Raw genomic sequence first — 25,045 nt, 5'->3', positions numbered from 1 at the left:
GCATGGTGGGTGAATAAAAACAAGGACAAAAAGTGGGCTCGCAGCAGCCAAAGCACAGAAACAAGGTGGTAGATCAGATCAACATCATGACATGATGATCAGCAAGAGCAAATTGCATGCTTGCTTTGTCAATTAGCTGGTAGGAATGAGCTGCCACTCAGTGTAAATCATACCTTTCTCTTCAGTTGGCCTTGCTGTGATTGGTCCTTAAAGGTGTAGTTAGGCTGCTGGCTGCAGAACTTTAATGGTTAGGGGCTAGCACTTCTGACTGGTCAATACATAAACAAAACACCATAGATTCAGGGAAGGAAAAAAAAAAAGGACTGTAAAACAAGTGTACTAAAGCATCCAGTTCCCTGATGTGTGGGAATAACACTAGCTATTCCATTACAAGTCATAAGTGGAGTTGAACCAAGGTCTGAACCCTTTGTTTTGTTAGGAAAAATCAAGTATATAGTAGCCAAGCTGTGAATGTCTTTTCTGCAAACCTAGGACCCACAGTGAGAAAGCTTGCCTAACAGTTGTAGGAGTGAGGGAGGAGGAAGAATGTTAACTGCATGATGGCCAGATGTGGAAATCAGATCAGGCTCCTCAAACAGGTTTAAGAGACTTTAGGCATTTGTGTACAAAAGTTAGCTCATTCTGTATTTTCTGAAAATATCTTATATTTCTTGCATGTTCTGATATTGAAATGATCTTTCTCTCCCCCCCCCCCCCCCCCCCCCCGATAGGGCTATGGGGCCCAATCCTAGCATGAGAGAGAATACACACATTTGAAACTCTTCTCCATCTTTACATACATAAATTCAGAGGGTTCTGTGAAAACTGGATTACAACACACTTTTAAAAATGCATGAGTCCTTTAAATGCAAGTCCTTTCTGTGAATTGAAAAGCCTGTAATTGAATCTTCATCTAATTTGCATGCTTAGAGAAAGCAGCTGAGCTATTAATCATCAAAAAGATGTAAAATAACATAAATATTAAATGACTTACTATGATGCTTCTTCCTCTGAGATAAATAGGCGAGCATGTGCTGATAACAGCTATTTGGGATTGGCATTGCCCTGCAAATCTAAGGCTTTCAGGAGCCCATGAAAAGCTGAGTAAAAATTGTGAGTTCTTGAGTTGCAATGTATGCATTATTTTCTCTCCTTTTGGTAGCAATTGCTATAATTGAATCCATGGCAGGACTTCTAGGAAATGGAGCTGTTTTGGCTGTCTGTTCAACTAGCTGCATCAGGAGCAAAATATTGTCCTCGTATGATATGATTATGATCTTTCTGAGTTTATCCAGATTCTCTTTGCAGTCCTGGATGATGCTGGATTTGCTCCTAAGTCTGTTTTGCGAAACCTCCTATTACGAAGAAAATCTGTTTGTAATTTTCAAGACAGTTTTTATGTTTCTGAACTACTCCAGCCTCTGGTTTGCTGCCTGGCTTAGTGTCTTCTATTGTACCAAGATTGCTAGTTTTACTCAGTCTTTCTTCATCTGGCTGAAGCAAAGAATTTCCAGTCTTGTGCCCTGGATGCTGATAACATCATCTCTTTTCTCCTTTGCAACCTCTCTTCCTTTTGCCTGGGATGTCTACGATGTGCACAACAACTTCACTGCTCCTTTAACCATGACAAACTCTTCAGAAAGGAGAGTCACAATGAAAGCTAGTTTTTTTTTCTTGATTCTTCTCTGTAATGCTGGTGTAGCACTGCCTTTAATAGTGTTTGTCGTTTCGAGTATCCTGCTGATTAGGTCTCTGTGGATACACACCAGACAGATGCAAAATAACGCAACTGGCTTCAGGGATGCTAGCTTAGAGGCCCATATTGGTGCCATCAAGTCAATCTTTTCCTTCCTTATCCTCTATGTTACATATTTTATTTCTTTGGTTCTCATTTTATCCAACATTTTTTTACCTTTAAGCATTGGGGAAGCCATGTGTTTAGCTGTAATGGCTGCTTGTCCTGCAGGACACTCTATGGTCTTAATCTGGAGCAACCCCAAATTTCGAGAGCTGCCAGCTAGGATTTTGCACCACGCAAACTGTCATGTCAGAACTAGATCCATGTAAAAGATGCTGGGATAGCCTGGGCTTTCTAGTTTAGATCCAAATTAATTAAACTGAAGTCCCCAGAGGTATAAAATAATAGAAGCATGAATGAGTAGATTATGGCCCTGATCTGGAATCATGAAGCTGGGAATTTGCTTTACTTGGATGTGATCCTTGTAATGAGGAATTCTGTAAGTTTTCTCCTATTTTAAAAGATGATTGCCTGCAGAATATAAGTACTGTACTTGCTGTACTTTATTTAGAAATCACCAATATGTAATCACTTGAGATGGTTTAAGTTATGAATCAGACTCTCATGATAGTAACAGAACAGACCTGCTTAAGCACAGGCATGCTCAAATTTTATATGTGAATATGAAGCTTGAAGGCTGTTTCTGGTTAGTGCAAGCACATATGAGGATGCTAAGGAATTCCCAAGAATTTGGGAGTTTCTTACTGGTCATTTTTGACTGCTTGTTGATTCTATTAGAAGAAAAATGTTTGTTGGTTCTAAAAGCATCTTTAAGATTCCAGTATGATTCAGTGAAGAATGACACAGACTTTTGTGCTTCCTGCTGTTGCTGAACTAGTAATCAGTGTCTCTGTTCCCAACAGAAAGATACGTTGGAAGACTCCCAAAATCCTGTGACTAGAGCTAATAGGAAAAAATTTCCTAATATCAGACTTTTCTGAAGAATGAATTGAAAGGTTAATTTTTGGCTTTTGCTAGGGAGAATAGATTCCTCAAATCAGAAGCATGGATTTGTGTCATTTAAATATTGTCAAATATCATTAAATTACTAAAATTAATTAGTATTAGTGAGAAAATAGTTCACCAATGTTTAAATATATGGCTTGGAATTCTCTTTAAAAGTTTCTAGAAATTGAACATCTCCATGAATTGTCTCAATTTTGACAGGCTGTGTCCTGTAATTTTTTTCTACACAGGAATTCCTTCAGCTTTAGAAATAAATTACAATTTCCTGGACAAATCACATATTTTGGCAGAGTCCAAAACTCAGCACATTGGGACTGGAACTTTATGATTCTTTTCAGCTGCAGCAGGAGTTTACATTCTTTTAAAGTGATCATCAGTGAAATATATATGGCTTGAGGCTCGTGTTGACTAAGCCCATTCTGATTTAAAATATCTGGTTTTGATGTTGTCACAGTCAATCTGTTTGAAGCAATATATTTGTATTTAAACTGAGTTTGTGTCAGAATTGGGTTTTTAAAAGGATTTAAAAATACCAAGTTAAAGAATTATTTCTGTTGGAGTCTTTATTCCCCTTATGACATAAACTGTTCCACAGGTGACAGCAGTGGCTTGCAGAAGAATTTCGTATGGCATTTAACAGAGCTGGTGAAAATTCAGGACATGCCATGTCATGGTGTCATTGCCATTTTCACAATCTGTGAAATACAGTGGTTCCCAGCTTAGCACCATGAAACACACATTTTAGGAGGTTTGGTCTATCCTCTGCCCCTCCATGGTGTCCCCTCACTGGCCTTAGGGGAAAAAACCTCAGATCTCTCTTGACCACAGGAACAAGCAAGACACATGAGGTATTGTCAACCCATAAAACATGTCTTTTGTCCTGCTCCAGGCTGAGCTATAAGGTATGTGGCTGCTCAGCAGGGATACTCTGAACAGCCTCTATTACATAATTTGGTTTACATTTTTTCTTTTCCATTTTGCCCCTCATGAATAAACAACCTAACCACATTCCTCAGTGGATATGAGATTTGAAAGACGTTGCTGTGTTATTTTTCAGACTCTTTAAGTGGATCTTCCCTCCAAAGCTTTCTTTGCATAGAGTTAGATGAAAAAGGTACCTGTGCATCAACATGCATTTTGGAACCTAAGAGGGAAGGTAGACAGAAATACTGGAAGGCACCTTATAGGGTCAATCTTCTGGTGGACCTTTGTTTCTGTAACTGACCAATGAACTAACTTGTCATATTAATATCATCTTTAAAATGCATTTTATAAACAGTCTACTAAATCCTTGTTGTTGATAAATTATTAAATAAGATTGATAAACATTTGTTGTGGGAAGAAAAACAACCCATGTACTAGTAGGAAAATAATAGTTACTAGAGTTATGATTCTTTGATGTTATGCATCTTATCTGATAGTAGGCATTTTTCTCTTTACTCTGTTTTGTTTGTAAGCTGGAGGTTGATTTGATTCCTCCATTTTAAACTTACCAGTTTGCAACCTGAAGAAAGTTTGAAATTCATCTTATCAGACCCTTCTAAAACATCACTATTTCCACACACACCAATGCTACTTAGAGGCACTGGCAGCTCTATTTAAAATCTGTATGGTAAATCAAATCAGGAGACAAGCCAAGTTCAAAGCTCATCCTGTTCTAACACTAGCAGAATGAGATGATACAAATCATATTGTCTTGTAGCTCTTTTCATTGAGGATCCAGAAAATAAAAATACAAGATTTTCTATGAAACTGCTCAAATGTAGCATAAAACAAAGATGCCAGCATTTGAAACAAAGCTCTTTTGCACTAAAGAGACTTTTCTGGATTTCTGTAATTTACAAGTTCAGGACCCTTTCTTTTTGCCTGAGGAGCAAATTCCTTGTAATCTATGATGTGATGTGATTTCTGTTCCCTGAAGGAGACATATTATAAAATTCCAACATTATGACTATATTTTAACAAGGTATACGGCCGTTAGATTCTTTTGTAGTGGACAGACAGAAAATTACTTCTATTACACTGCATGGGACTGTGGACTATTGGGTACTGATTAAACTATACACAGAAAAGGCCCTGAACAAAATGGTTAAGAAAAGGGGTCACAGACAGAACTTCACTTTTGTGATAATATCAATATATTGTATTAAAGTAGCCTATAGATGACTGGTAAATCATTAAATCCTTCATAATGATAAAAAAAATCATCAATGAGTAATTCAGAGGAGAAAGGACAACAGCCCTCATTTGTTTTCTAAATCACAGTCTGGCCTCTTTTCCAAGTAATGAAACAGTAATTTCATTCTAGTCGTTAGCTCAAGGCAAAAAATGCAAAGATGTGCCATATAATTGACAGATCACTACAGAACCCTTCTCTGATTTGCATAGCCAAAAGCACAGCTGGAATTTTCATAACTGAAATTCTGGAAAACATGCTACAGAGTCTATTTTCACTGCCCGTCAGAACATGATTTCAAGAAATAGGAAAACCTAGCAATATACACAGATACAGTTCGTTCCTCACACACCTTCCTGAAATGAAGGAACATTTCAACATATGCTTGCACGTGTACATATTGGCAACCAGGCATCTTGTATGATGGTTCTTTATACCTCTGTATGTGCATATAAAAATAGAAGGCAGGACTTCAACATTAAGCTGGTAGCTACTTAAACCAAAATATATGTCTTTTTAAAGGGCAAAGTTTCTTCATTACCCTTCTTTTTCTTTCATCTTCATGTGGCTTAATTTGTGGAGATATGGAAATGCAACTGTTAACGCATGCCTAAACCAGCATATCTGATATGGCAGGTTGCAAGAGTCTTACACAAGCCCAGTTTTGCTGTTTATTTAGACCAATTCACTGAGCTCTCTTTGCATCCACCTTCTTCCTTTTTACTTAAGCAGTGAAACAAACCTCTTAGAACAGTATCTTTGTTGCATGAAGGGGAGTTAAAATGGTGATACCTACACATAACATTTGAATTCTTTTCTTTCTTTTTTGACACCTGGAATGCTACACTAAGCTCAGAGATGAAAAATGGGATTTCTATTATCTTCAAGTTGTTGCAAATATGTGTTGAATGAATCTAAAATACAGCATGGACAGAAATTCCAGTTTATTGTGATAGTATATATGTGTATGTGAAAGCCCAGGAGCAGTTAACATCAGTTCCTCCAAAATGAAGGAAATTTCTGCTAAAAGTTGTCATCAAAACACAGTTTATTGAAACACAATCACAATAAGGGTGTATTCTTACATTCATATGGATTCCTAGATCACTTATTTTAAAGGGCAGAAAAAGAGACCTGTATCAAAAACCTCATCTTTCCCAGTAAAAATGTTCATTTTAACACAGCTCAGCTTGTGTGCGTGTGTCTGAGAAGTTGTCCTGAAAGTACATGTTTCACCAAACCCATTTTCTGCAGAAATTTCTTTGTAAGGCTTCTAAATTTAAACTTCTTCACTGATATATAGACACCCAGGTTTGAAAAGCTGAAGTGACAGGCATCAGCCTTAGTAGTATAAGAGGAATTAGCTACTAAATTCTTTTCCAATATTGTTTGAACAAAGCCTAAGAAGATCCCACTGCATGTGGTAACTCGCACTCTCTGAAGCTGGGAAAGAGTTGAAAGGGAACACAAACATGACACATACTAAGTGCAGGACAGAGAGCAAAAGGATCAGACAAAAACTGATGGAAAAAAGTAGACTATTGTATGACTGGTTATGAGTACAAGAGACCAGCAATACAAAGGGAAGTAATTAATTAATTGGTGGACCTTTCCTTAATCATCTGTATTGTTTTTTTCTCAGCATCTGAGTGTGTGTTTCTTCACCATTTATATTGGAGGTCACCACATTTTTCAACTCTTGTACAGGCAGGATCATCAAAGTCTTCACTGTTTGACACATTCCTTCCAACCAGAGGCAGGAGCATAAGGACACATATACGAATAGCCCGTATTATTTCTCAATGGGTTGTGTCTTTTATGGCAAAACTGGGTCATCTTCTGAAGGAGAAGCAGAGGGGGAACATGTTCATATATGTTCCAGTTGCTAGAAGAACAATATAGCCTTTCTCAGGAAGCAAGAAATTAAGAGAAGGACCTTGAATTGTAGAAAAATTTCACAAAGACGGATTTTCCCTGCGTATTTAAAAACAATTAAGACTCTATTTTTGAGGAAGTCACAGGTTTTGTGTCTAATATTTTTTAGCAGAGTAGCTTAGTCTTATAGTTACACCATAAATGAGGCAGAATTTTGTATATTCCTGTGCTTATTAAACACAAATGAGTCTCAAGGGTTAAGTGGATGACTTGAAACTCCATACATACTTTTTTAAGTACCCAATATTTTAATGAATAACTGAGTGTAAGGTAATGTTTCAAATTGTTTTGAAACTCCTTTGTACAGTTATCATATAATTGTATAATTATTTGGTTCGAATGTAAGTTTTTACTGTAAATGGTATTACAGTTTCACACTATATTTACATACAGTTTCAGACAGTTTATAGATAATTTCCTAAGTTTGAATAATTTTAGCTTTTGCATTTTTAAGGAAAACTTTTTATGATTAAATAAAAGTAAACTGTGCTTAGTCCTGTAAATTTTTGTCATCAAATAACACCATGTTATGGATTGAAGTGTTCTGCATCTCATATCTGAATTTACAGGCATATGGTATCTGTGTGGGTTTTTCAGACTATTTTTTCAAGTTACCTGACAACAGTGGCTTTGAGAATTTGGAAAATAAGATGACTGTTAGTTACAACTGCTGTTATCTGGTGTAGTTCTTTACTAACGGGTTAATCAAAACACTTGAGATCTGTGATATGTGCCTGCTCTCTGACCACAGTAAGAACTCGGAGATACCAGGGCTCCAGATACTACAGATAGCTACATATTTAGGAGAGGACTACAGAGGAATTAACTTGAGAAACAGTATTACCACTCTCATGTATGGGCATCATTATGCAAGCAGGTTTGCTATTCTTGAGGAGTAACTTTTCTCTGTTTTTTATTGCACTTCTTTACATTTTTGTGACTTGCCAGCAATAACTCATCCTAAACAATGGTAGTGTCAAATATAAAGATAACTCATTGTCATTCTGTTAGGAGCAACAATCATGCTATTTCTGCAAGCCAGAAAAGGACTTAACCCTTACTGTTGCCTTTATATAACACATTGTAAGAAAACCAGATTCGGAATAGAAATCCAAAAAACACTGGAAGGAACTCCTAAAATTTTCTATGTCTCTCATTGCTTGTCTTTGAAGTTTATATGTGCCTAGAGTTTGAGTTCTGCAAGCACCAAGAAGTACTCAATGCTATTTCTGACTCGAATTCTGGTAGAATAAAAAAACCAAAAAACAAACTAGGTAAAGCAGCACATATATTCGCCATGCATTATGTTTGCCCTGCCCACATGCAGCATGTATCAATAGAGTTGAGCAGCTTCAAAGATCTAATCACAGCTGCCTTATTTCCATTAAGAGTTACTAGGAGAGGAATGTGGTTCTCCTCCCTTTCCTTGTCTACTGTCTAGAATACTTCTTCAAGAAAGAGAGCCTGGATTTAGTGTCTTGTGCAACCTCATAACATGCAAACAAACAAACCAGCAAGACCTTACAAGGCTGTAAGCGTGAAGGAGGTTGGGCAAGTAGGAGGTTCTCTCCACTTGCTTGGTGGAGATGCTTCCTAGTATAATACTAATTGGACACAACAGAGAAAGTGACGGCCACTTAAAATATTAAGTGTCCTGAGCTAAGAGACCAGAGTTCTTGTTTCTGGTTCCTTTTCTATCCATGGATTATCAGGTTTACACGAAACATTTATTGGACAAAAATCCAGTAGAAATGGGGAAAAAAAAAAAAAAGCCAGATGCAATCCCACATAGGTGCTGAAGTGTCTTCCTGGGAATCCAATGTTATGCTCATGTTTGGGCTATACACCCTTGGCCTATGTTTTTCTATAGACCAGTCCTAGGTGTTCTTTCTCTGTACAAGGGTTATCATTTCCCTATGGGGATCCTATCACTTTGCTTTACCAAATCAATTTCATACAATCACCAGAGCCTTGGTTATTGATATTAGCTAGGTTGGCTTTATTCTAGTTGTATGATACTCAATTTTACTTTTGTAGACTGTTCAGGCAAAGCAGATGCAGTTTAGCTGGCGCAGCTCTGAATGAATTCCTAATTTTTTTATTGCCTGTTCTTTCTGGGCACAAGATGGAATTGTACAGAAAGATGATACACAGGTTAAACATAGAAAGAGTTAAATGATCCAAACAGGAGATGCAAACAGCCATTCACTGTAGTTTGCATCCTTGTGATTACTGATTGGGCTTTTAAAATCAAAGCATTCTTTCCAGAGCTAAGAGAAATGGAAAATCCTATTGCATCTTTGAGGCTTTCCCAGAGATCCACAACTTTGTCTTTGTATGGGTACATATCTTAAAAGCAGTACTATCATACTGATTTTAGTTTGATTAATGCCTACACACATATAGTACTTGTGAAAGGTGATAAATAATTTTAAGACAGCATCTTGAAAATATGCCTAATATATGTTGTATATAATATAAAAATATAAACACCTCAAAAGATTAGTCAAAAGTGACTAATCATACTTGATGCCTGAATTTTCAGTGCTGAAATTATTTCCTTGAAAAGATATGGCATTCTTCTATTCTCCAAACTTGAAAAATTAAGGATTCAATCAGACATACATAATTGAAGCATTTAAAACTCTTGAAAAGATTTTCTCCTGTATATCAATACGTGGGGCATTAGGGTTATTGCAAATTCCACTTTCCTTGACAGAAGATTATGCTGTGGTGAAACCCAGTCCACAAACAATATTTACTTTAATGTCTGTTATTAATTCAGCTGCTATTTTATTAGAATACATTTTTCATTAATAGATAGCTAGTCACACAGTACATACACTTACCCTCTTACACAGTTCCCTCTCTCTCTCTTTCCATCTCCCATACACCCCCCCCCACACACACCCTGTATACATGCTCACACATAGTAACCTCATCAGAATAATGGCTGAGACCAATCCCAGCTGTTTATTCAACAGCTGTGCAACAGTAGCTTTTAGGTTGGTGTTCAGAAAATTCCTAAAGGGATATTTCTCTTATCAAATATACATATATATGTGTACATATGTATACCTGTATTTGTATATAATCTTCTAGTCTAACAACTATTGCCTCCTTGGCTGTGCTCTGAGCTATTCAACCTGCTGTTGACACCAGTGTGTGCTGGTAACTGTGCATCCATTCAGCAGTCTTCTTGTGTTCTGAATTTATCAGTACCTGTGGATTCAACAGTACCACTGGTCTCTGGAGTGTATCAGCTCTTGGGAGACTTTCTCATGATACCTCTAAGGATGTAGTTTTCAGTTCTTCCACCTGCTGTTTTCTGGTAACTATTTCTCCACCCACAAACTCACACAGAACAATTTAATGGTGTAGTGATGATAATTTTTGCAAGAAGATCTTGTGCTAGAACAGTGAGCGTGAAGAGATGCTCAGATCTTTTTTGCACTCTTTCTTCCCACTCCTTTGACTTCCTTTAAATGTATTTTCTTTTTTACAGTACCAGATATAATTGGGTTTTTTTCTGTATTTCTCCTGTACGAGTAGGATACACTCACACACTCCTAATGTAATTACAAAAGGAAAACAGAATTAAAATATTAGCAATAATCAATCACTAGCACTGAAGGAAGAAAATATGCAAACATTGTGAGCAGCAGTAGAAAGTTGATTATTGACTGATTTGCATCCCTAGGATCACCATCTGAAATCACTTTCTTAAGCTAGAACTGAGTTATTTTCAATCTCACTCTTTCTGAATCTTTCTTTGATACCTAGGGAAAAAAAACCTGAAGAACAGATGTACAATCATGCTCTAGTAAAACTTTTTAGCCCAGAATAATTCCTGCTGGAACTCTAGCCTGTGGAGTTTATCTGGGAAAAGGCTTCCTCCAGTTTCTGAAATGCACTTCAAAATTACTTCTGCAAAGTAATTTCCTGTCATCCCTAACACAGCCTGAATGTGCACTTGTTGGCCTGTACTGTGGTTCACATTCATGTGGAAATGCTTCTGTGATGCATCTCTGGATGTTCAAATGTGAGATGCCAAGGTCCCCTTTCAGCACACTCCTTCACATGTCTCTGAACAACTTTAGGGATTTGATGGTGTTTCCTGGCTTAGCCACCCTTAATGGCTTTAGGGTGGCAGAAGTGAGGGATCCAGAACCCCTGTTGTCAAGTCTTCTCTGGAATTTTCCAACATTTGGGGGTATATTATGCCACAACCTGGCGCTTTTGGGTACTGCTAGCTCCTCCACCACATGCAGGTGGCTCAGAAAGAGTCCAACGCCGCTGGCTACCTCCTCCTTGCTGGCTTTTTGGAGCACCGCTGTCCCTGGGACAGTGTCCTTGTTCCTTCAGAAGGAAGTCTGCACCTATGAGGTGCCACCCATTCCCTGGCATTTTGGGGCACAGCTGATTGCACTGTGTACCCAGGAGGTCCACAGTAGTGTTTTGGTTTCAGCAGTTGGCTGACAAGAATTTTTGTGCTTTTGCTGATTTTCTTACATTTAGGGGTGTTTTATAGCCTAATTTGACATTTTTTAGTGTGGCACCACACAGATACAGATGGAGTTGTTCATGGTTTCTTTCTCCCTTTAAGCCTCTCTGCCCCTTTATGGAGGGTCATAAGTCAAATCTGAGATCTACTGAAGGAGTGATTGTTTCTTTCAAGTATTTGGTGACATGTTTCCTAACAGTAACATTCTAGAAGTTCAAGAGTGTGTGCTTATTCAGAGTTTCCATATTGTAAGTAGTAAATCTCAGAACTACTTTTTTAACCTTTTTAAGGATCAAGATTCTTGAGACACAACTAAGTTCATAGGATACATATACTTCAGATTAATTAAGTAAAAATCTGGTAGCAGCTATACAAGTACACAGAAAGCAATCAGAAGAACAGTGACAAATCAAGACCTTGGCCAACCTAATCCCTCTGAATCAGCTACTCCTAAAACCATTGAAGATGACTAATTTAGTAATTGCCCCTGTTGTACAGCACTCAATGGTGGTTCAGTTCTCTTTGGAATGCAATGCAAAGAAAAGCAGACTACTGCATAAAGGAGTACAGAAGTTAAAATGGGGAGCTTGGGGAAAGAGGAGAATTTGGGGATTAAACAATGGAATTTTGGGAATGTAGAGGATGAATTATGGGATGTTTACAAGGAATGGGAAGGATCATGTTATAGAGGAAAATGGAGAAATGGAGGAAGAGGAGTATAAAAGATGCCATTGCACATAAGCAGGAAACTTGTCTGGCCAGTCCCTGCACTTGATCACTACAGACTGTCCTGTCTAACTGCTTTCACGTGAGTATGCTCTCTGTTTCTTCTGTGTGTGTGGTGTTGCAGCAAACTTCAAGCTGGACTTGCTGGTGAGTGGAGTAAGAAGTTTAGGAGCTACGTACTGGAGAATCTGAGGGTCTGGAGGCCAGCTACCAGAAAGACCTGATCCACTGTTTTTTTATCTGTGCCTTCAAATTCAGGGATAAAAGATTTAAGTATTTAGAGAAAAAGTGTAGAAACCTTATCTTATCAAGGGGACAAACACAGACATACACACATCACCTCATTCCTATTGAAACTTGAAGGAATCAGTTTGATCTTGAGAATTGAGATGCTGGCATTTAATTAAAAACTAAAGGTGACCTCACAGTTCTCTGAAGCAAAGGTCATAGCATAATGCACCATCATTAATGCAACTTTTCAGAAGCCATTGGATCAGCTTTTCTGTCATTAGTTGATTGCATACTCATCATGAAATCCTGGACAGTTACCTCAAGTTAATTTTACCATACATGGCTTGAATAAATAGTGATTTCATGACAACTTGGAATTAATAAAAACTGGAAAGAAAAAAAGTAACAGAGAATCATATTAAAAGATTTTTTTATTATTATTTTAAGGAAAAATGGTACAGAAAGAAATAATAGCCACAAAAAGAAACCACCAAAGTTTCCATGTATAAAGTAAAATGTCTCAGAGAAAGTGCACCAAAAACATCTGCCTTAGACCACAATTCAAAGAAGTCACTAAAACTTTACTTTCAATTTGTTTAACTCTTGGGGGCAGAGACATTCAATGGATCATAAGATCAAAATACAGTTTATTCTGAAACTGGATGACATCTTAGCTTTTCTTACAATATAAATCATATTAGCTTGCACTTGAGCCCTCCCTAAAAACAAATTTTGTCAAATATATCTATTTCTTTAAAGTACGCTTTCCTCAAGTCATACTTTTATTGGAAAATTTCTGACTGCCACTTCTCCAAAAGCATTTGGGCTCACAAGAGAGCAAAAAAATGTATGACTAGCTTTTGGAAGTTTTTGAAAAATACATTCATAAAGATTCACAAAGGTAAATACCACTCCAGCTGACTTCTTTTCAGATGTTTGTTTAAACCATTGTCAGTTTGAGATACAGAGATTAATCCATGTCAAGGCTGAGGTTTAACTTAACCACAGGATACATCTCATTTCTCTGAAACTCGAAATCCCTCCAGCACAGCCTGAATAAGGAAGAAAGTGGTTTCCTTCCTAACTGCTTGTTTTCCTTCAGACACCCCCATCTTTACCTTAGCATTAAGTATTAGCTCCATCTCTTAGCTCCATCTATGTTTTGTTTCAAGATAACATCAGTTCAAAGACACATATATAGCCCCAAAACAAGTTTTGAAGCAGCCTGTATTAACTTTGGACCACAAGACATGTGTTTGTGTGTGTGTTTATCTTCCTTACTCACTTTCAGAGACGTATGCAACTGAAGGTCTTAAGACCTGGAGGAGGCTTTTAGAAATGTGTACAGCATTGTGTACAAAAGGGTTTATATTCTGATTAAATCCATTTAATAGCACTGTAGGATATATATTTAAGAATTTGTTTTTACCTGTAAGCCTAGTAGTTTGAAAGCTTACCAGAAGCCCTTACTGATGGCACTGTCTGGTAAGCAGAGAGTACAGCATCTCTTCCTGAACACTACAGAGCAACAGTCGCCCAGTGTTGGGGCAGTAGCTCCTACCCCTGCCTACCTTTAGCATGCTGGAGAGGCTGACAGGGATAAGCAGCCAAAGGGCAGCGAAAGCAGCGGCAGGATGACAGTCACTGGAATGCTGTCTGGCTGTGCTGGGTGGAGATTGACAAATTACAGACAAAGATTTGCTGTGCTCTGCGAATGTTAACCAGAAAACTGTGTGCCCCTGGAGTTAAAAGTGTGGAAAACAGAGCTCTACAGGGATACCGTTCCTGTCATTTGAGGGGGAACACACTGTCAGCATGTGGTAGAGGGAATTAAAATAATCAGGCAAGAGCTGCTTGCCTCTTAGTTATGTTGCAGAGAGTGACATATTTTAAAATTCTAAGTTTTGATATGTAGCAACCATAAAGGTATAAATTTCACATAGATACAAGAGAACTGTGTCCAAAGGGATTGGAAGTAGAGATTACTGCTAGAAGCTGAAATTGTGGGATAGGAGAGTGTCTTGTGGGACAAATGCTGGCTTATGGATCAGCTCAGGCACTGCGTTTCTGCCATAAAAGCCCATATCGGGTGAATTTGCATGAATGACCATTGCCTGTGTGTGTGAATGGAAAAACAGTTACCAGAAATCAGATCAAAGAAAGGACAGGTGGGTGCTGAGAGACAGCATGTAAAAGTCTCCCAAGAATACATAAGGTGTGGAGGCGCTCAGTCCTGTGCATCCACAAGAAGAGAAAAACTCAGAACATCAAGAAATCAAGAATCTCAAGTCTGTCAGGGCCCCCAGCACACAATGATACCAACAGTGGGTTGTATAACTTAGACCACATCCTAGGATGCTGTGACTTCTATGTACAAATATAACAGAATTATATACACAGCTGTTGAAAAATGGGCCCTAAAGGACCTTTCTGAGCTCAGTTAGAAACCTGTGGCATGATAACCCTTTGGTCCTGGAATGGGCCTCCCAGCTCTTGCTCTAAACAGGTAACTGTCAGTGAGTGTCTGAGTGTGAGGCAATAATTGAGCATACCGTGTAAATACTTATCTGCTATTAATAATAACTTGATTCTATTAACAATTTTACTAGTAAAAGGTGATCTAATAAACACTGATTGTGATCTTTTTCTCCCCTGATGTGAACATCTATCAGGAAAATTTACAGTTCTGCTCATGAAACCGTTCTGTCCTTGCTTGACTTTAGGATTAGCACAGACTTATCAGTAGTTGTCTGCCTGAGTCCCATCTGTACCTCACTTGACCAATAAATATTCCATTAATACTGTTCATTCCCCCTTCACTGACCTGCCTCCCTTGCATTTTGTTGGTCGCGGTGTCAGGAAATCTGAGATTTTGCGTGTTCACAGGGCAGAGTCCATTGTCAAGTACCAGGTGAAAATGCTGCATGGTTTCTATGGAGTAAGGTCTTTTTGTCTACTCTACAGCAATCTTCTCTTGTTCATATTCAGATTTACTTTTCTGGATAGTTTCAGGAAACAGAGGTGGTTGTAGTTCTACCACATCTTGCACTATGTATTCTCTATGTTTTTACGGCAAAAGTATGATTTATACAGAAGGTCTGTTGTGGTAGTTACTGAATTATGGGGCAAGGGATTTAAGGGGACCACCTCAGTCATCAAGTCTACACTTGTGTTAACTGAAGGAAACATGCCCAGTAGTTCCTTTCAGTGATTATGACCTTGCTCATTACTAGAAAAGTTTCTTTCTGTTACCATTTTTATTGGAAGCTTATTTCAGGGCCTTATTTTTCTGATCGTTAGAAGCCGCCTTGTGACATCCAGTCTTACATGTCTTCACAGCAACTTTATACTTTTCTTCACATTATACGGTCCTTGTTCTGGTTAGTGTTAACCTGTCCAAAAATACTTAGAAACAGAAGGGTTTTTGTTAGACTGACATTTTTTGTTAGTCTCTTCATCACCCTTTGACTGTAAGATGGACTCTGTATTTCCCTGATCATCCTTGAAGCCCTTCTTTGTATTGTTCCAACTCTAGTACATGATTTTGGTTATATGTGAGTAAAATTGTTTACTGTAAAAAATACTCTGTAGAGTGATCTTAATAATACTCTATCTGTACTGCAAATTCTCAACTGATACAGCCTAGAATTGCATTTGCCTTTTTTTAATATTGATGTGGTTCCTGTTCATCGATTGAAGCATGACAAGATCTAGGCATTTTTCTTCCTTTTCTTTAGTAATGTATTTCATCCAGACACCTTACCCTCATCCTCAAATTACCTCCTTCCTCCTTGGTACTGTTGATGCATCCTAACCTTGCATCACCAGCCCAGCTTACTCTTCCCACTGTCTTAAGCCAGCACCATGCTTGTTTCAGTAGACTGTCTTGACCACTTCATCTTCCAAAAAGTACAGTAGTACCACAGCCCTGTTCCAGTACAGGTGAGGTACCCATTCCCATTCTCTCCCATCCCTCTAAGACTTTCTCTGCTTCACCTCTGTTGCCTAGAAGATGGTCTGTAACAAATGTTTTCCATGTTTCCTTTCCCATCCTCTAAAAGGGGCTGTACTGCCTCCTTTGTTGCTTACCCTGCATCAATGTGCATGCCTGGAATCCTGCAAAGGCTCCTGTGTAGTCCAGGTTATCCAGCACAGAACTTGCTAATGGGTCTTCTTAGCCACCTCCCCTACAACTGCTTCCTAAGAGATCTCCCACTAGACAGCTCTGTATTGCCAGGTCTTGAAAACTCTTTTAGAAGGTTTTTTACAGACCACAAGGAAGGACTTTTCTTGCTGACTTCCTACTCTATATACTTCATATTCATGTGCATGGGGATGAATCCTGGCTGGTGTCAAGAAGATCAGGGAGCTCTTTAGCTGCAGGAGAGAGAGATGGGAGGGAGACCCTGTGGGTACCCCTACACTGCACAATAAGCAAGCAAACTCAAGCACTTAACCTCTGTCTGTGGCTCAGGTGCTGGTTCAGTCTCTAGCTTTGCTTTGGCCCACTTCAAGAGAAATATGATATAGAGGGAATTAATCCTATGCAGTGTGGGTGCAAGTCAGTCTGTGCCACTTGACACCAGACCCAGGAATCAGTCCCTGACCAGCTTTTACTTAGCACTGTAGACAATATTTGTGCCGATTGCTTCAAAAATGAGATGAGCCTCTAACCACATCCTTCGTTGTTTGCTCCAGGAGATGAAAGCCCAAGTGTCTCCATGGTATTTCTGTCTTAGGTGAGTCTGTGTGAAAGCAGTCCCTACACGCTTCTCAGCTGTGGGGTCCTGCCACATGAGTCTTCCATCTACTCTCGCTGCACTACCCATGGGTGGTAACCATGCAGCCTGCTTCAAAGCCATGCTGCAAGAACATCCTTATGCGTGTCAGTTCCCTATGCTACATTTCTTTGCAAATGCAAAGTGGTAGGACTGAGGAGCATCAGAAGAGAAGAGAGAACCCTCTCTTCTACCCTACTAATCTCTCACTATACCTACGATATAAGCTGGAGATTTCCTTATGGAACAGTGGGCTATTTATTGGCTGCTCCCACCATGTATGACCATTTTTCAGGAAGGTAAGTATCTCCTGTATATGGACAGATCCTGAGAACAGCAAAGCTTCACTCTGTGCTCCAGCCGGATTGGAGCCCTGCCCCATATCTACTTCTCTTCTTCCTTCCTTGCAAGCTGGAAAACAATGGGCTCTGCCCACCTCTTAATTTTTGCTCATCCCAGTAAGGAGAACAGAATCAACACCAGATTTTTCTTGCAAAAGAAGCAAGAAGTAATCCTTTAGCCAGAAGGTACCACTAGAGCTGACAACAGGAGCCTCTGGAAGGAAGTGCTGCTTGGGGAGCAGTATGTCTTGAAGCACCTACTTGGCAAACACAGAAGCAGCTGTGAACCAGTATCCTCAGACCCCATTTTCATTTCTGTGAAGAAATATACTTCATTCTACTCTCAGAATGTATAGTAGGGAACTGAGGGAATTGATACTAGTATGATGCTTCTCATGCAGCACAGGATTTTCTTCTTGTGTTCTCATGCACTCTAACTATTGACTGCAAAATTTCACAGTTTATTAGGGCTCATGTGAGGGTCTTCTATTTCTTTCAGATTCTAGACACCAATACCTGTTACATCTTCCTGTCCAAAGGTGTGTACTAAGCAGTGTCATTGCAACTTCATATGCAATATGATTTTTAGTTACAGAGTTGTAAAGTTTGTTCTCAAGCACACAAGGCTGAGTCTTGTCCCCAGCCCATTCTGTTGCATACCTCCAGTCCACAAGGGTTGGGTTTTGTCCATCTTCTCAGGCTTTTCTGATGGGGAAGCCAATTCTGAAAGAACCTTCACAAGCAACACAAACCATGCAGAAGCCCCAGAAACTCATGTGAAATCAAAAAAAGAGCACCAAGAATTCAGCAATATAAGTTCACATTGGGAAAACTAAACCTAAAGTAAATATAATTCAGTATTTCTTCATAAGTCTTGAAGTCATTCCTAGTCCTCCAGACCCACTTGATGACCTGCTGTTGTCTGGTCTTGTTTCAAACTTTTGGTTCCCCCTCTTTGCTCTGTTACAGATTTTTGCTGTCATGACCAATTCCTTGTGGAGAAGAGAGCATCTACTTCTAAGGCCAACAGTGGAAATACAGTGTGGAAAGCTGTCCTAGGAAAGCACCACTTCTGAAAAGGCGGGGATGGACCTGGCTTATAAGTGGCCAGGGAAAGAAGTGAAGAACGGAGAGAGATTGACTGAGGAGGGGTAGGTGGGTTCCTCAGAGAAGAAGGGTTTCATCCATCTGAGGAAAGAGCAGAACTTCTGGATACGTAGACCAAGATGTTTGTGCTTACTGGAGATAGTGCTGGTTTTTCTTCTGCTATCTGAGCATAGATGGTGTCCCAGAATGCCCCTCTATCCAGACAAAGGATACCAACAGTAATGATGTGCTGTGCAAGTAACCCAATGGGTTACTTTTCCATATAGGAACATTCTGTGTCCAAGTCTAGTGAGAAGATATCCTTATGGTCCTGCACAAACTTTGCTAGGTAGATACGGCTGGATGACAGGTGTGGTGTCATGTTGCTTTTTCCACAGCAGTCTGACCCAAGGTTACACTGCTGCAAGGTTATACTAGACCTTGAACAGGCAGACAAAGCCCAGTGAGAAGGGGAGGAGGTTGCAGAGCTTGTTGGTGTACTAAGGACCTAACAGCTTGGACATCACTGAACTTGGGATTGTGGATAAACACCAGATAGATGCCATCAGACAAAAAGAGTATGTGTGTCAGTGTCATAAAGAGGATTGTGTGTTTAGACTGGTGTAAACAGGTAGCACTCTGCAACTTGTTCCAGTTGCCAAGAATTAGTCAAGTAGCTACCATTTGATTAAATTCATCATTCTAGAGTGAATGAGAGACTAGGCAGAACTACCAGCAATGGTCATACATAACCTGAAACAAAAAGAAACTTAGCAGAGGAAACAGGAAGTCCTGTAATTAGCATCCTAAGGAAGATGGTCTTTCAAGAGCTTCTGCCTATACAGTTCTCAAGTTTTGACTGAATAAGGAAACCCTGAGCAGTGCTTGCCTCAAAGACAGAGCAGGTGTCATTTTCTACTCACAGAATTACCGCTAGTGATAAATGCCATCTCTGTTGATTTTATAGTGAGAGTACAATTTCTCCCAAGGAGATGGATGAGCTACAAATTTAGGGATTTTCTTTGCCTTTTTCTCTTCCAAAGTGATTCATAAAATGACCAAAGTTTTGCACTTTCACATTGCTTTGTCAGGTGAGAAATAACCATTTTGCGTACTGCTCTACCCTTACCGCTAATGTAGGTCTCATAGAAAAATAAGGCAATACTGATGATGACATCAGAAGCGCAATCATCCTTCATATAAGGTCACAGGCACAATTTTCAAATTTTATTGGAGGTTTTGGTTCTTTCAGATTTGAGATGAATCTGTTGATAATGTCTAAAAAGGTGAACAATATTTCTATTGGCTCCTTAATGTAGTTCATGCTAGCATGTGAATCTATATATTTCCTCCTTTGTAGTCATTTGTGAGACACAGAGAAGCCCATGCAGAGTTTGGTCTAGGCAGCGCCTAACAGACAGTGAAGTTTCATCTGTCTGCAATCAGGATGGCAACAAAAGGACATCTTTCTACCCCAGTGTTGTGGCTGCTTTTCCTCTCCATTCAGGTCTCCCTGGGTAAGTACATACTTTATTTCACATAAGGCAGTGAGATAGGAAAAGAATGTAAATTCAGTATAAATACGTTGTTATTCCATCAACCTGTAAGGCAAAGTGTGAAGAGGGTGTTTAAGTACATTTCTGCCTTTGATTCAATCTCCTTGGTGATCCTGAGAGAAAGAAGGGTAAGCCATTTGTAATAGTTTTGTATTTTACTCAGACATCAGTGACTGGCCATTCTTCAGGAATTTGAGTCCAAGTTTAGTAAACAGCCAAACTGTAATGGAAACCAGCTGGGTATTCTTACTACTGTCTTGCCTCCCCTGTTGAGCTCTGTGTAGACAGAATGAATAACTCCACATCTTTGTTCAACACCAGTTAAAATGATGTTGCTGTGCTCTATGTGTCTAGTGGAGTTCGGCTGAGTATCATACTGTCCCCTCAGTTGTTGCTGTATATCTGAATCTTATCGCTATTTGTCTCTCTGCTCTTTAGAGCTATGTGTACACGTTGGAAGCTGATGATGAGAGACAGATTTTGGAATCCTCATTTTTGTCTCTATACACATGGAGGTGGCACTGTGGCATTCTGGTGGTGGTCGCATCCCCATATGATGAGAACAAGACTTCATGGTTGATACTTCGATGTAGCATGGCCCTGGTCTTAAAGGTTCTCACCAGTTGTGTGGGTGCAGTCACACTGCAAGTGGACAGGAAGAGGAGGCACAGGCCTTTCTGTGCAAAGGATTGTGAAGGACAATCTTAAGCATTTGTATTTAGACATCTTTGTAGCAATGTTTGAGTGTCAACTGAGCAGTACTGTAGAAATGAGAGTGAGTTTTCTGCCAACTTCTTTTTAATAACAGGGAACAGTAATAGAGTGACTGACTGGCAGATGCAGAGAAGAGTAGCTTTACCTTGCCACCATCATCAGCACCTATGACCCCCACCTCTGTTCCACGCTACTGCAGCCGCCGGCTCTTCCCCAGGGAGGGTGCACCGCACGGGCAGTGCGGGAGGCACAGCCCTCCGGGAGTGAGCAGGCAACCTGCGACTGAGGCAGCATGTGTGTGCTGAAAACCTCCACTTAGGGTCTGGGTACAGGGATTCGTAGCTCATTTTCATCCCTGGCCTACGAGGGGAACCAGGTCTTCAGCAAGAGCAAGCCAAAATCTGATGCCTTCTTATCCAAGCAGAACCTCACTCTGTGACTAGTACTGCTGAATTCAATGAAGGCACTTGTGGGACATGCTAAGGAATGTGAGGAATACAAAAGGGGTGCCTGTACGTATCATAAAAAATTCACATAAGATTGATTACAGCAAATTACAGTTTTGATGAGGGAATATTTAAATCTCTTGATTGGGTTATGCCTACCTTTGCCTCCAGCCTTGCACGCTGTCACATGTTGAAAACATCAGATGTTGGTTTATTTAAAAATTCAAGTGCAGAGAGGTCAATCACTCAAGTGAGGAGCTGTTTGTTTTGCTCCTGCATATGGCTAATTGAAATAGGTTATCTGGTTCCTTTAATAATGTATTATGAATTTAACTTTTCTTAGAAATTATTTCTCTTTTAAATGTGCATATTTTTAAGCTAAGAAAACTCTTTTTTGGACTATGTTCTTCAAATAAACTGTGGATTGTTCTCCAGAACATCTTTCAGAAGAGTCTTAAAAGACTTATTGCAGAAAGATTATACTCCTTCTGAGACAACGTGTTGCAAGTACAAAGGGATTTTGTAGTTATCAGAGGCTTATGCTATGTATGTGAGAGACTTTCTTACTCAGGAAATTTGAGGAGACAGAGAGGGAAGTTTGCAGAAAAAATAGGTTTTGGAAGTTACTAGTTGTCATTCATTTGAATAATCTCCCTTATACTTTTTGAGTTTCAGAATCTAAATGATACGCAGGAAATTGTGAGGAAGTCCAGCAGTGTTAGCAAAGAGGTAAAACTTTTGCCTATGTATAAGAGGTGATCATGTGTCAAATCTATATTGTCTGTGTCTGATGAAGCAGGGAAGAATCAGGCTACAGAACACATGGAGATGGAGGCAAACTTGCCTTTCAGTTGACTGCTGCTAGCAGTTTACTCTGGAATGAGAAATGAAACAATGGTTAATTACTGAAGGAAGTGGCTGCATTAGCATCAGTTCATGGGCTAAGACTGACATACTTACACGGAATAGATAGAGGAATTAGATTCATTTTCAAATGCAAAGAAAAACGATATATTCTTGTTTCACAATCTCAAATGACAGCAAGCAGTATGATATGTAGGAACACCTTCCTCTTTAGAGGAAGAGAGGGAAGGCGATATTTTCCACACCAGATTGTTTTGAAAACTCTTACTGGAAAACCCAAGGTTCTTAGTGCAAATTCATTATCTTTTCTTGCTTATCAAATACCATCATTGATAGGAGGTGATCTCTGAGAGGTGTCTTTCTGGACTATTTGCAAGATGTGCACAGCTGCACTGTTTTCTGTTCACATCACTGCCCAGTGCTGGGTCATAATGAGTACTGCAGGTGTCTCTTGGTGCCTGGTTCAGGTTCTGATACCCTTCTTGCTTCCAGTGCAGTCTTACTCACTAAGAATTGTTGTCTGTCTCAGCTAACTGTGTCACCTTTGGAGAGGTGACTCCTATGAGTCATGAGCTGTAGAGTTGGTATGAGGGTACAGCAAGGGCCAGCTGCTCCAGCTGCGATAACGTGGCTGGCAGGGCAGGGGCCTCACCAGCCAGGGTCAGCCCTGCCGTACCCAAGAGAGGCAAGCAGGGCAGACCTAGGGGTGGTAGTTGGGTTCAACTCTTATTGCCAGCTTGCCTCAGATGATCAGGCAAGTTCATGGTGATGAGGCAGGTCCAAGGTCAAGCTGAGAAGTCAGTCTGTGGCTCAGAGAGCAGACCAACAGGGCCCATGGCCAGGCATGGCTGTGCCTGAATTGAACACAGGTGCACCTACAACATAGCTCAGGAAGGGGCAGAAGGTCCAGGCCTGTGCTTAAATGGAGGCCTTGGCCCATGGGAAGAGTGTGTGGGTGGAGACCCCAGGTGGGGAAGGTCAAGGCCATTAAGGATTATTAGTGCACTCCAGGCACTGACAATTGGATCAAACCTGTCCTATAGATGTTTGCTTTAATTTTCCATTGTGTGTCAGGTTTTGGAGGAGTGCTAATTTGGGACCAAAGTTACTAGGCTTCTTACATGACTGTCCTGTAAACCTTCTCTAGCTATGTGGTCAATCTGAATGATCCTCCAAGCCCCAAAAGAAGTTGCCAGCCCTCTTCAGTTCCATAACATGATTAAATCTTAATTCGTGCACCTATGAGAAAAAAAACAAAAAAGAATTAGTTACCTAGCTAACAGTGAGAGTGCTCATCCTTCCTCCTCCATCATGGTGTGGGTGTCCTCTCTATCACACCGCGAAGCACAAAAGCCCCAGCAGTCCAGCTGCTGTTGCATCTGCTTCAAAGGCTTTTGGGGTAAGCTGATGTTTTATACCTTCCAGCTTGGAAGTTTGGTCTATGCTATTTCCATAAGTTAGCAGATTCTGCCAGACAAAGATGATGGCTGTAGGAGCCAGCAATCTGCAGGTGACAATGGCTGCATAATGGCCCTATAGCTCTTTCTGGGCACCTGTCCTGCCTACGTGGTGCTCTTGCTTTGACCTGATGGCACTGCTCCCAGCATACATCAGGCCTTAGCACGAGCTGTGTTAGCCAAAATCTGAGCAGGAGCTGAGTCAACAGTCATAGATGGGGGAGAGAATTGGAAGGTTAAAAGTGAGAAAACTCATGGGTTCAGATAAAGACAGTTTAATAAGTAAAGCAAAAGCCACGCACGCAAGCAGAGCAAAACAAGGAATTCACTCACCACTTCTGTTGGCAGGCACATTCTCCTTTGCACGTGGAGACAAGCCTTCTATCACATACCCTAACAAATGAATGCCATCCATATTGTTGTTTAATTACAATAGTGACTGTTTTTGATGGAATTTGACAGAAGGTTTGGGGGTTTTTTTGTTTCAATGTTTGTTTTCACAAACATCTACAGAAAATCATTGTATGTTTCAATTCAGAATATTAACTCATTGTCTGTTTCAATTCAGAATATTAACACGTTCTATGATTCTGTGATTCTGTGTATACTTTTTACTCAAGCAGATATGAATCTTTCTGTAAGTAAAGAATCTTTTTTATGAAAAGAAGTTCCAAAACTCTTGCCTTAAAATTTCTGACTGAGAAAAAAAACTTAAAACAATTCCTGAACAAGTCCACTTTTTTTCTTTATGTGTCATTACATCTTCGGCTACTTGCTTCAGTTTTTCCAATGTTTACTGTGTCTGTGTAAGACACAGACTCAGACCCATTCCCCTGTGTTTCTTGGATCCTAGCAGGCCTTTGTGTAGCTTGGCTTCCTAAGAACTGCTCCTGTGTCCCAGCATCATCCCTGCATTTGAATGTAACAAAATTCTCCCTGTGTTTTCTAGCCTTTAAGTCCCCATGCTAAGCTACTGTATAATATTTGGTGCCTCTATAGTAGCCGTCCAACACTGTAAGGCAAGAAGCCAACATGTGCATCTTCCCTCTTCTGTCAGGCTCTTTATCAAGTGCTCTGTGATGACTGTAATGTTATTTTGTGAGTCCACAGTTAAAAGGACTGGGAAATGTGTACCCATATCAAAGGAAAGAGGCAGACCTGGGAGAAGAGCAGGAAAAGAGGGTTCTTTGGGCATCAGCCTCACCCTCACCCCAAGAGATGGTGGGGCATGAGGAACAACGTGAAGACCTACCTGTCTGTCTTGCTTATGCTGCTGCATCTCCTGAGATAGCTTGCTACCCCTCATGAGTAATTCTCTTCTCTTCGGGTACCCCTGACTAGGGCACCCCATGGCTAGGGCAAGAGAAGAGGGAAAGAAGAGTATTGGGACACTGAGTTGCAAGTAATAGTTTGTCTGAGAGGAAGAAGTTGAGGCAGACAAGGGAAATTGCTTCTTCACATAGTACT

General features: G+C 39.9%; 2 protein-coding genes across 2 annotated transcripts in view; both read left to right on the top strand.

Moving 5' to 3' along the window:
- The first annotated feature begins 745 nt into the window (after positions 1-745).
- Positions 746-3,155, top strand: LOC128145005 (taste receptor type 2 member 40-like). Its single transcript, XM_052794570.1, has one exon. It carries the CDS (start codon positions 1,132-1,134, stop codon positions 2,065-2,067), a length of 936 nt encoding a protein of 311 aa, XP_052650530.1. The 5' UTR covers positions 746-1,131; the 3' UTR covers positions 2,068-3,155.
- A 16,759-nt stretch (positions 3,156-19,914) lies between these two features.
- The window catches only part of LOC128145202 (antigen WC1.1-like), a 28,977-nt gene continuing 23,846 nt past the window's right edge, over positions 19,915-25,045 (top strand). Inside the window, exon 1 of the mRNA XM_052794971.1 lies at positions 19,915-20,058. Within this exon, the coding sequence (XP_052650931.1) occupies positions 19,989-20,058 (70 nt within the window). The 5' untranslated portion in view covers positions 19,915-19,988. The remainder of the gene's footprint in view (positions 20,059-25,045) is intronic.

Source organism: Harpia harpyja, chromosome 8, assembly GCF_026419915.1.
Source record: "Harpia harpyja isolate bHarHar1 chromosome 8, bHarHar1 primary haplotype, whole genome shotgun sequence".
In the NCBI taxonomy this organism is placed as follows: domain Eukaryota; kingdom Metazoa; phylum Chordata; class Aves; order Accipitriformes; family Accipitridae; genus Harpia; species Harpia harpyja.
This window is presented reverse-complemented; position numbering and strand designations above follow the sequence as displayed.

What these genes read in the sequence shown, in the direction of transcription:
- LOC128145005 (XM_052794570.1), top strand. Translation starts at nt 1,132, where the DNA reads ATGTATGCATTATTTTCTCTCCTTTTGGTAGCAATTGCTATAATTGAA.